A 12,868-nucleotide genomic window follows, 5' to 3' on the forward strand; every position below is an offset into this window, starting at 1 on the left:
CCACCTGCTGCACTGTGTGCTCACCTTCTTGTCTTCTGTGAGGCTCCCTGTATGCCCATCCTGCGAAGGTGAGCCATTACTACCACCATCACCTTGGTAAAGGTGTGCAGGGCCTTGGCAGCGCCACAAACTGGAAGTGTCTCTGGAGAATATGGAATCTCAGATATTTTCTCTGATGTGGAAAAATGGGAATGTGAAGATATGCCTCCATGTGATACAGATAAAATACAAATTAGAATAATGGACTTAATAATAATATTTTTATTCTTATATACCGCCATACCAAAAAAGTTCTAGGTGGTTCACAACAAGGTGAGCTAATACATGTGATACAATACATGGTGTCCAAGCTTTTGCCAAAAAGCATCTGCCCCTTAAAGGATAATCTACTTAGGGTAGCCTTGGATTCTGAATCACCTGCCCACTGCCTAATCCAGAGCATCCAGCAGGCAGAAATGGTGTAAGTTGATACCTTGCTCATGTCATAAAGAGCATCTGCCATATAATCCACTCCTTCCATAATTAAATGGGGACAAACATCCTCTAGCTCCACAGGACTGCACTGCAACCTGGTATGACAGGCCCATGCCACAAAGGAAGTAGCCGCTGCTCTTTGATACCCAAAGCTAGCACTTCAAAGTATATTTTAAGGACCACATCCACCTTGAGAAGACCAGCCTCTGTGATCCTGTGCATCTTTCAGCAATACCCCTCCCTCACTAGGAAGGAAGGTACGCTTGGTCACTTGAGCTACCGCAGAATCCACCTTCAGGTGCAAAAACAGCTGTTGGAATTCCAGAGTCATAGGAAAAAGCCAGGACATAACTTTTGACACCTTTAGGGAGCATTCTCGGGATTCCCATTGGTCAGTGACCAATGAGGTGATGTCTGGATGTGCCGGGAAAAAGATAGTCTGCGCGTTTGTACTGCTCATAACGAACACTGGGATGTGGAGGGTCCAACTTCAACTCAAAGAGAGTGTCTGAAATGACATGTGAAACATTTGATCTGAAAAGATGGCGCACCGAGGGGACATCACCCAATCAATAGCAGCCATAGCCTCCTAACCTCCAGCTCTAGATAGGGATCCTAAATCATCCAAGGATGCAGCTGCCTAAGCAGACTGCATAAGAGCAGACACATGCTTTTTGTGTGCCTACAATGCATTCTCACATAAGAACATAAGCAATGCCTCCACTGGGTCAGACCCGAGTCCGCTCACACGGCGGCCCAACAGGTCCAGGACCTGTGCAGTAGCCCTCTATCTATATATCCAGATGTTCTGTATTCATGCAACTAAAGAGTAACCTGTTTTCACTATTCACAGGCATTTTCACTTATTCATGATCATGCACAGCATGTTCCCATAAGGATAAAGATATTCATGGGAGCTGTGCAAGAGTACAGTTATGATTGTACTTTTAGAAAAATGTACAATATAATAAGTAAACCGTTCCATACAAGAAGAGTACACAAAATGATTAATTTATGGTGTTAACAGTATATAGCAAACAGGGTCGCACAGGAACCTAACCCTCTTTTTCCCTTCTGAATTTGTGCTTTCAATATTTACAGGGTTTTCTAGGAACCTAACCCCAGAAAGTAGGAAATACGCACTGTAATATGGTTTTGCAATTTTATAAAAGCACTTTTCTACATATAAACCAGACTTTAGATATGGAAAAAGTTTTATAGAATCATCTCCATAGTGCCAGGACCTCAACCCTGGTTGTAAATGAACTGAAGGCATAGAGAAGGTTCAAGTTTATTTAAAAACGTGATTAAATCGCTTTACCAGAATTTCAAAGCGATGTACAATAAAATGGGGAAAGACAGACAATTTGTTTGGGAGACAGTGACCTACTATGGCCAAAGTTAGACTGTAAAACAAAAGGAAAATAGGAAGAAGCCACCTTTTCCTCCTAATCCCTGCTAAAAGACAAAATAGGACCTGACTGAGGATCAATCCCTGAGGCTCTCTACCCAAACCTCTCCTTTCTTCCATTTAATGATTTTACATTTAAAGAACTGGAGGAGTAACCCTGTGCTTCACACTGCAAGCTGAGAGCCTGGGAAGCCAGGATTTAAATCCTGTTGGTGCTCTGTGTGTCTTTGGGCAAGTTATTTCACCATTCATTGCCTCAAATACAAACAGATTGGAAGCCCTCAGGGGATAGGGCAGTGTATACTCCACCTTAAGCTACCAATGAAACGGTGAAAGGCAATGAAAGGCAAAATACATTTAACGGCTTTAATAGACATAACTGTGAGCAACTGAACATATCACTTTTCCGCATCTTCTTACTATCCTGCACCATGGACAGTTCTTCTGGGCGGCTTACAACCTAAAATCTGGTGATACGTATAATAACAAGCTCACATTTCATACATACGGAAATTTAGGGTCATTTGAACTACAAAATTTTATAGTAAAGAAGTGGTGGGAAAGCGGAACTCAACCTGCACAATTTGGTGCCCGTTTTAGATATTAATCTTATATCTTTACGAAAGTTTTAAGATTGTTCTTAATCTTGTCAAGTGTTCAGTAATCTTATAGATGAATTCCAGAGTTTTGGGACCTGTTACTGAAAAAGTACCAGTTCTCATGAATTCATGCACAATTTTTTGATATGTTGGAATTCTGAGGCGGTTTTGAGTTTCTGACCTAAGAGATTTTGATGGTAAATAGGGGTTTAATAAATATGCAATGAGTTTTATAAGTAATTTGATGATTGATAGGTTGCCAGTGTGCTTCCTTCATTGTAGGGGTTATATGATTTAATTTCCATAAATTAGAAATTAATCAAATTGCTGTAACCCTCCATTGCCCCAGGTACCACAGTCAGACTGTGAGCCTGCCAGGACAGATAGAGAAATTACATTAGAGTACCTGATTACTATTGGATTAATCTCTTCATGAAAAGATAAATAAATAGATATTGGGTTCCCCAGGGGTCTGTGCGGGGACCGCTGCTTTTTAACACATTTATAAATGATCTAGAGATGGGAATAACTAGTGAGGTAATTAAATTTCCTGATGACACTAAAGTTATTCAAAGCTGTTAAATCACCAGAGGTTTGTGAAAAATTGCAAAAGGAACTAGGAGATCAGGCATCCAAATGGTAGATGGTGTTTAATGTGAGCAAGTACAAAACGATGCATATAGAAAGGAGGAACTCAAATTCGAGTCGCTGCCCAGAAAAAGGATCTAGGTTTCATCATAGATAATACTTTGAAACCCGCAGCTCTGTGTGCAGTGATGGCTAAGAATGTTAGGAATTATTAGGAAAAGAATGGAAAATAAAAATGAGAATTTTATAACGCCTTTGTATCACGTCAAATACTCTTCAAAGATGGAGGAGGAGTGACTTGCCATTTGAGGGCATGTTAGATGTGGGGAAGGGAATGAGGGGGTGCTGAAGGTAAGGATTACAGGGGAGAGAGACCTTTCCTTCATGCATCAGGTATCCAGGTCAAAAGTACCTTGCAAAACCCCAGATAGTAGCAATATTCCATGCTACCAATCCCAGGACAAGCAGTGGCTTACCCTATGTCTTTCTCAATAGCAGACTATGACTTTTCCTCCAGGAACTTGTCCAAACGTTTTATAAAACCCAGCCACGCTAACTGCCGTTACCATATCCTCTGGCAACAAGTTCCAGAGCTTAACTACCGTATATACTAGAATATAAGCCCATCCAAATATAAACCACCATAAAAGGTTGACTCAAATATGAACCAAACTCACATCAGTCTTGCAAACTTACTATAGGTGTGAGTGGCCTAGTGGTTAGAGCTGCTGCCTCAGCACCCTGAGGTTGTGAGTTCAATCCCAGCCTGCTCCCTATGACTCTGGGCAAGTCACTTAATCCCTCCATTCCCCAGGTACTACAGATTGTGAGCCTGCCAGGACAGATATGGAAAATACTTAAGAATATCTGATTACTATTCAATGTATTGTAACCACTTTGGGTGAATCTCTTCATGAAAAGGTGGTAAATAAACAAACATAGCAACCACTGTGGAAATCTCATCAGCCATTTTGAATAGTGAGACTGCACAGGGCCAGAGCAAAGGACCACAGGTAGGCCCGGGAAGAGACCTGCAATGGGTCTGAGAAAGGGAAGACTAAACTGAGACCCACATTTTTGGGCCACTTTATTGGCCCAAAAATCTAGGTTTATATTAGAGTATATACAGTATTCTTTTGGGTGAAACAAATATTTCCTTCTGTTGGTTTTAAAGGTATTTCCCTGTAACTTCGAGTGCCCTTAGTGTTTGTAATTTTTGATGGAGTTAAAAATTGATTAACTTGTATCCATTCTGTACCACTCAGGATTTTGTAGACTTCAATCATATCACCTCTCAGCTGTCTCTTTTCCAAGCTGAAGAGCCCTATCTTCTTTAGTCTTTCCTCATATGAGAGTTCTATCCACTTTATCATCTTGGTCGCTCTAATTCTGCTATATCTTTAACCCTTTGGTAATGTCGCTTATAGTAAATGACATAAGATAAAGACCTGAAAAGTTCATCCAGTCTGCCCAATAGTTACACGTATTATAAATTTATGATTAAATTAAATTTTATCTTTGATATTTTTGGGCCATGGACCATAAAGCCCACCCAGTACTGTCCTTAGGTTCCAACTACTGGAGTTGTCATTGAAGCTCACTCCAGCTTATCCAAACCATCTCATAATTTGTGAAATACAGACTGTAAAAGTCTGCCCAGCACCGTCCTCATGTTCCAAATTACTGGAGTTCCCGTCAAAGCCCTCTCCAGCCTACCCTAATCCAAAAGGGATACAGACCGTGCAAGTCTGCCTAGTACTGGCCTTAGTTCTTCAATTTATTTCCTTCCTTTCCAGTACAAAAGAGACATGAGTCTTGACCTGTGGGTTATTCACCTCTACCTGTAAGTTTTTGCAGAAGGAATCATCTACAACTTTTCATCTCCACTTCCTTGTATCATTGGACAGTGCCCCTTCTCCTCAGTTTCTCCTTGTGCAAGTGAGTTAAGAAGGTATCTTCTGCTCTGATTTATTATTTTCGGGTTTGTCAGGTGAACTGTTTTCCTATTGTATTAAAGATGCATCATAAGGTCTGAATTTTCAGAAGTTTAGTCTTGGAACTATAATTATTGGGCATTAATTTATTTAGAATATATAGATAACTGGGTGACTGGTGATCATGAGGACTGCTTAGTGCAAAGATAGCTACTATTGAAAAGGCCTAGCTAAACAGATACGAATTATAGATCTTATGTCCTGCCTAGATGTGATATTTTTGTTTTGGAGAATGCTGGGAAGAGCCGACTGTCTTGATTCATTTGAGCAAGAAAAGTTCTGTAGGCTAAATTTTAGGCTGCTAGGTAGGAAAATTGAAATCCAGAACTTCCAAGGTGCTGTTCTCGGAAGTCTTCCCTGTTTATGTGCAAGATTCCAGAGGCAAGATGAGCTTTAGAATCTCAATGCATGAAATAGAGTATGGTGCAGGGAAGAAAGCTTTAGATTTAAGTGGAACTAGTGAACCTTTTTGGACATGGGGAGCCTTTTGTGGTAGGATGAGTGCTTTACGTAATCCGAATGGCTTTAGTTAAAAAAAACAACAAACCAGCAAGCATACTGCTTTTGAACTGGATTATAGGGAGGGGGTGGTGACTGGGGAGGGCTTCAATGGCTGGGAGGGTGTAGATGGGCTGGAGTAAGTAACAGTTGGAACCCAAGCACAGTACCAGGTAAAGCTTAGGATTCTTGCCCAGAAATAGCTAAGAAGAAAAAAAATTTAAAAATTTAAATTGAATCAGGTTGGGCAGACTGGATGGATCATTCGGGTCTTTATCTGCCGTCATCTACTATGTTACTATGTTACAGTTTTTAAAATCGTGTTTTCTACATGTTCATCATTAGGATACCCTAATTCCCCTTTTTTGATGATATACGTTGTAGATATCCCGTTCCAAATTAATCAAAGCAACTGTTAACTAAGATAATTGTGAAACAGAATGAAAAGTATAGCAGAAATGTTCAATGGAAGAGTGAATAACATATTTGGGGGGTTTATTTTGACTTTACTGTTGAACAGCTGCTTTGTTTTTTCTCTTGTCAGGAATGTGAATGAACTGAATGCCTGCTTTTTTCAAGGTGCTGCTCTGGCAGTCTTCGAGGCCATTTGTTTCAAAGAAGTGGTGCCTACAGTCCCTGGGACAGATCTATCGAGTGCCACTGTACAGCAGCTTCTCTCAAAACTTCCGTCTCTGCACAGAACAGGTTTGGGGAAGCCAGCCTGTAAAACGCAAGTATTTTTTCACTTTTCTTGCATCCCGCCGTGTTCTTTCTCCTACATCCCACTCCAGGACTCGAGGGATCTGTAGTGCCTCAGGAGACATGGCAGAGCAAAGGTACTGTGTGGACTATGCCAGCCGTGGTATGGCACGCTGCAGAAAGTGCAACGAGAAGATTATGAAAGGCATGGTGCGTATTGGAAAGATTGTGGCTAACCCTTTTAGCGAGTCTGGTGGAGACATGAAGGAATGGTACCATGTGAAATGCATCTTTGAGAAGCTGGAGAGGGCACGAGCAACCACCAAGAAGATCGAAGACATTACAGACCTGGAAGGCTGGGAAGAGTTACAGGATCCTGAAAAGGATTTAATAAAGCAGCACATTAAAGGTATGTGACCCCTCTTGGAGGGATAAAACACTGTTCAGGTTAAGCCAAGTTTAGTGCAGATTGACACGGAGAAGCTTCCTTTACCTCATACATGATGCATACCTCATACTTGCACTGCAATACCCAGAATGCCTTAATTCTACTCTAAATTAGACAATGACATGAGCATATTTTTCCCTGCAGGAATTCAGTTTCCCCTTTCCCGTTCCGAGCTTGCAGGAATGGGGCAGGGACAAGAAAAGAACTTTCCGGGATGGGAAAATGAGTTCCCGCAGTGATGGGGAAAAATTTATCCCCGTGTCATTCTCTACTCTATACACTTTTCCCTCCAAATCTGCGGTTTCAGTAACCGTGGATTCGGTTATTCGTGATGTGTTGTTGTTTTTTTTTTTACCAAAAAAACTATTTTCATTTTTTGGCTATTTTTAAGCCATCCAAGCATCCCCGGAACTTTACCTGGTGGTCTAGCGGTGAAGAGGGGCAGGAGCCATCTTCCTATGCTCCTGCCCCGTGCAGAGCCGTCATCAGGATGGCTGCCGTGAGTTCCCGTTGTAGTCTCGAGGGAGAGGTGTACCACTATCAGAACAACATGCTAACCTAGAATTGTAGGTCCTTTATTCTTGTCTAGTTTTTGATACCTAAAATGCAGAACTGTTTCAGTAACAATGCTAATTTTCTCCAAGGACGAGCTGGATTGCAAGACCTCACAGCATAGGTGCTATTGACAAAGGCTGTGTGAGACAGCTTGTCTAACTTAGTACTAGAAGCTTTTTAACTGCTTCACCATGTGTGTGTGTGTATGCTACTTTATTCTTGCTGCTGTTTCATAGGCCACAAAGTCTTTGTCTATCCATGGAGCCGATCAGACGCGTGTCACGATGCTTGTTTTATGATCAGTTTCTTTCTTCTTTTTTGTAAGTTTCTCTTGCTCTCTGTTGTTGTCATGCAGTACTTATTCTCAATTAGTGGCTTAGGTTTTCAGTTGTTTTCCAAGATTCCTTCATTTTATCATGTCACCTGGTATAGACCTTTCTGAGGACTTGGGCTCCTGGTCAGGGCCTTTGTATTCAGAATCAAGTTGTTTGATTTCACAGTGGTTACAGCTAATTTTCAAGACAAGATGTCTCTGGAAAAATCAATGGCTTTTAAGAAGTACACATGGTGCAATAAGATCCTATCAATTATAGATACCAGTAACTGGCGTTTACAGTGTCTTGGTCCTGACCACGATACTTTTGCTTGTAAATTATGTTCACAGATGTCCAGCAGAGGTCTTAATGTTTGAGAAAAGCAGCACAAATGTTGCTGAGAAGTCTGGTCCATTGACTTCAGCATTGGAACTGTTGGTCTCCATGGATCATGGCGTTGCATCAAATGCTAGGGATATATCAACACAGAGTGAACCATTTACTCTTTCATTCTGTCCTTACAAAGGATGACTTGATAAGAACATAAAAATATCCAGACTAGATTTTTATTATTTTTTTTTTTTATAAAGCTTAATATACTGCCAATCGAATCAGACCTATAGTCTATCTAGCTCGGTATCCTGTTTCCAATAGTGGCCAATCCAGGACAAAAGTACCTAGCAGACGCGGCTGCCTCCTCTTCTGTTCTTTCGCAGCGGTTTACATTGAAGAGAGCTGGGCGATCAGCGAAGTACAAAATACAAATAGAAAGAGTACAACAATTTCCTAAGAGTAGTCGGAGTAGAATTATTGTTATTAATATAACTTCTATTTAGGAAATGAATTGATCAAACAGTACAGTCTTAATTTCTTTCCGAAATGCGCCGTAAGACAGCCTGGCTCCACTGATGTAATTACCTAACCAGGACTGCTGCTTACTTGCTTGAAATGAAAAAGTCCTATCCAGAAAAGACCTGTGTCTACAACCAGTCATTTTTGGATAGGCAAATAAATTACAATTTCTGATGATCCTCATAGGGCTGTATAGCACGATATGAGACAAAAGATAGGTAGGGGCCAATCCCCAAACCAGCTTAAAGCATCTCTGATTAACTGTTACTCTAGGTCTTCCCTGCACTTGTCAGAAGTCCAAGTCCATCTAACCAGCTTCTCTGGTGGTCCAACAACTTTTACCTTCAAAGTAGAACTGGTCCTAATTGGTACAGATACAATGTTGCCTCCCAAGATTGGTCCAGGGATGAGATCCTCACATGCCTCAGGTCTGCACAGTGAGCAGTAGATAAAGATGGTATTGAGGCAAACAGTGTCCTTGATTGCATAGCACATATTCCTTAGCAATGGCAGCAGATGAATCTAGAGACTAGTGGGATAGCACACATCGATCAGCAGGTGGAGATAGAGAACTGATTAACAGGTGGTTGTCTTGGATGGAACGTCTCCTTCAACTTCAGTATGCTCTATCTCCCAGCAGGTCATGGTCGCTATCCTAATAGCTCCCGAATTCTGGCTGTTTATGATCGTCTGCTCTCCTGTTGAGAATCCTCTTAAGTGAGAAAGGGGTGTTTGGCTGAACGGTGCCGACTTTAGAGGTTCCCTGCCTCACCCTCCCCTCAGAGCCAGTGAGGGGATTTCGCTCCCTGTATTTCTTCTTTCCCTTACAAAAAAAAGTATGGCTCAGAGCATAAATAAGCCTCAGCCTCCTAAAGAATGCTCAGAAAACACTCCTACAACAGATTACTAATAGATCTGCAATTTCATTTGAATTCTTTCTATACTCTGGGGTACATACCATTTATTCCTGGTGATTTGCTGCTATTTAGGTTATTGATTTGGCCTATTACATCTTTCTGGTTCCTCTCAAGTCTACTGAATCTTCTGGTTTTCTGCTGCTATATTTATTAGGATTTATTTACTGCCTTTTTGAAGATTGAAAATTGGTTTACTGAGTGACTTGACAGACAACGGTACGCAGCAAGACTAACCCAAACATAGGCATTAAGAGATTATAGCAGTGAAAAAAGATTGAAACAGTATACAGCAGGGGTGTCAAACTCAATCGCATAAGGGGGCCGAAATCTAAAACGCAGGCTAAGTCGCGGGCCAAATTTTTTTATTAAGATACTTATCTTAGTAGAAGTATAGATCCTTTCTCACCCTGAGACACCATATCACACGCCATCCTTGTACATTAATCACGTTCTGAAAAGAACAGCAAGCACAGTCAGGCACTTGTGTGGAGTGCCCTAGCTTTTACACTGGGACTGGGTCCTGCCTGCAAGTGGGTACTGGGGCAGGACGTTCAGGTGCTTGGAGCACTACTGGGGCTGCACGGTCAGGCGCCTTGGATGTGGCACAGTCACCACGGGCCACATAAAACGGCCAGGTAGGCCGGATTTGGCCCGCAGGCCTTGTGTTCATGTGTGGGACACAGTGTAAGTTCAAAACTGGGCCTTCCCCCCTGTTCTTTACATCTCCCTCCCCCAGCTCCCTCCCACTTAACACATTCACAATATGCACAATAGATACATATTTCTAATTTCTCTGTGTGCATGTTTAATTCCCTATCCCTGATGTGCTGTATTTTGTCATTCATACAGTATGTTTTGTTTTCTTTTGTTATTTCCACTGTGGAACATACCGACTGAATGTTATACCTTTTATTGGTTGCAGTGTGAACTTCAAACTAATCTGTTGTCATAAGTAGTGCCAAATTAAGTCTTTGCCAAATTAGGCCCATACCTAAGGTCTAGTTTCAAGCTGCCAAATAAGTAGCCTTTCGGACCAATTTACAATATAGGTATGCGCTGCATAATGTCATTCCGGGCAACATCCATTTGTGTTAACGTCCATGATGCTATGGCCACTGGAGCTTCTCTCTTCCCTTCTGCACGGCGCTGCTGTCCACCTCCTTCCCCCCAACTGGCACTTTACTTAACCATATGGGTGCTGATAGAGGCCAACACCACTGTTCTATGCTGGGCTGGTGTGGGGCCTTGAGTATCTGCGCATGCTCAAGGCCTTCCGGCTCCCACCCTCTCCGAGATTCTCATTTTCAAGATACTGTGCAGCGCTGCATGCTATAGAAATAATTACTAGTAGTAGTAAATCGACTTCCTCCCTAGCTCTGAATGCACTCGCCTCTGTGGTATGCCTTGGCCCAACCACCTGCTGATAGACAGGAAAACTGTACCTGGATCTTTAATGCAAGAATTGTTCATTGCCTTGAATGTATAATTAGTCAATCAATCACATTTTAAATAAATTTGAACAGGCTGTGAAAATTTTGGCAAAAATTGTCCAATATGTTTAATGGTGTTTTTTTCCTCCCCTCCCAGAGCTGAGTGCTAAGGTGGGCACCACAGCAAAGAAAAAAGTTACCGTGCAGGCCAAGCTCTCTCCTAGTGGGCAGATGATCTCTCCCTCCAAAATATCAACAGCTACATCCAGTCCCTCTCCCAAGAAGCGTTCCAGTTTCACAGGTGAGACAGTTCTTGAAAGAATTGATACTGCCAATAACCCTGTATGTCTTTTAGCTTTTTGCTGGCACAGGTGCATGAATAGAACACTAGGAGGAGATGTTGATGCCAAGTGCTTATGCAAAGAGGAGACGGGAGAAATGGGATAGAGGGGATGCTGCCATTGGACAGTTGTAATAAGAAGAGAAATGCAGCATTGGACTTTTGTGCACGACTGGGGAAATGTTAAAAGGCCTGGGTTCAAAGAGAGAAGAAAGGCAAGTATTGGAATACCAGTGCAAGCAAGGAGGCAGAGAATGGGTGGCTATTTCTGATGACTTTTTTTAGGTGCACTGCGCTGAACAGATACGTTTTTGCTGTGTGGCATTTAGTCTATTGGGATAAATATTGGATGAGACGTCTCGGTTTCAGTTACCCATTTTTCTAATCTGCAGATTTTTATCACAAACTTACCTATGGTAGTTCCTCGATGGTCAGATTTTTCCTCTCTTTTAGGTGATATACTGTGGATATATGATGTACGTGGGCCGCTTATGGGGGTACGCGGCATGGCCGCCGCGGAGAATATTCCTTACCCATCTGTCTGTCGAAGCCACGCTAAAGCTGCTGCCAGGGATCCCTCATTAATGCCCGCCCCACCCACTGAAGCCTGTGCCGGGGATTCTCCTCCCTCCCAAAGCTGACCCACAGGGCTTCCCTCTGATGTTAGAGCTCCTTCAGGCTTCAGCGGTTTATTGGGGGGACGCATAGCCAGCAGCGGTTCACACGTTGCATGTAACTGACCCGGAAACCTTCTCTCTGACGTCAGCCATGTGCAGCATGTGAATCGCTGTCTGCACGGCCCCCCACAAGCTGTTGAAGGCAGATGAAGCACATGCGACTCGAACAAGTAAGGGGACACAATCTTTCTGGGATAAAGGGAAAAGGGGGGGAGCACGTTGGAGCATTGGAGGGGCACGATTCTAGGACAACGTCTGGAAGGCAGAGGGGAGGAGGAGGGGGAATGAACTCAACTCAGAAGGAAAGGAGGTGGCATGAACATGAGACACGGGAGGGAGGAAAGGGACACATAGGAAGGAGAGAATAGAAAGGGAGAATTGTTGGGCATGAGTGTGAGAGTGAGAGGGAAAGAGATGGTGGCACATGGGGAAAGGAAAATTGGGTATAGAGGAGAGAGGTAGAGATGCATGGGGAAGAGAAGGATGAGAAGGAGAAATGTTGGATATGGTGATGGTGATGGAGAGGGAACAGAAGGACAGATTGAAGGGGATTGCAAGGGGGAGGAATGTTGGACGTAGTGCAGGAGAGGGGTGATAGAAGGAGAAATGGGGATGGTGGGCAGTGGTGAAAAATCCTGTACATGATACGGGAGATGAGAGAGGGAGAAATGTTGGATGTGACAGTAGAGGGGGTGGGAGAGATGCCTGGATCTCTCAAGACAGATGGACAGTGAGAGAGAGAGGGAGACTTGTTGCCAGTAGGGGTGGAGGAGAGAGAGGAAGAAAAATTACAAAGGAACCTGAACAAACTAGGAGAGTGGGCAACGAGATGGCAGATGAAGTTTAATGTAGAGAAATGTAAAGTCTTGCATATAGGAAACAGCAACCCGAAGTACAGCTATACGATGGGAGGGATGGTAATGGGTGAAAGTACCCAAGAAAAGGACTTTGGGGGTAATAGTGGACAACACAATGAAGCCGTCGATACAGTGCGCAGCGGCCTCTAAGAAAGCAAATGGAATGCTGGGTACTATCAAGAAAGGTATTACAACCAGAACGAAATAAGTTATCC

At 42.7% G+C, this 12,868-nt stretch overlaps 1 protein-coding gene across 3 annotated transcripts in view; it reads left to right on the plus strand.

The window, feature by feature from the left end:
- LIG3 (DNA ligase 3) overlaps positions 1-12,868 on the plus strand; it is a 101,885-nt gene that overhangs the window by 2,075 nt on the left and 86,942 nt on the right. Inside the window, exons 1-3 of one of the 3 annotated variants that reach the window (XM_033921788.1) lie at positions 4,876-5,010; positions 6,109-6,672; positions 10,937-11,080. In XM_033921788.1, the coding sequence (XP_033777679.1) occupies positions 6,126-6,672; positions 10,937-11,080 (691 nt within the window). In that variant the 5' untranslated portion in view covers positions 4,876-5,010; positions 6,109-6,125. Of the gene's footprint in view, positions 1-4,875; positions 5,011-6,108; positions 6,673-10,936; positions 11,081-12,868 lie in introns of those variants that run through there. The other 2 variants (XM_033921787.1, XM_033921789.1) reach the window with 2 other exon arrangements.

The sequence above is a fragment of the Geotrypetes seraphini genome, chromosome 15 (genome assembly GCF_902459505.1).
Source record: "Geotrypetes seraphini chromosome 15, aGeoSer1.1, whole genome shotgun sequence".
NCBI lineage: Eukaryota > Metazoa > Chordata > Amphibia > Gymnophiona > Dermophiidae > Geotrypetes > Geotrypetes seraphini.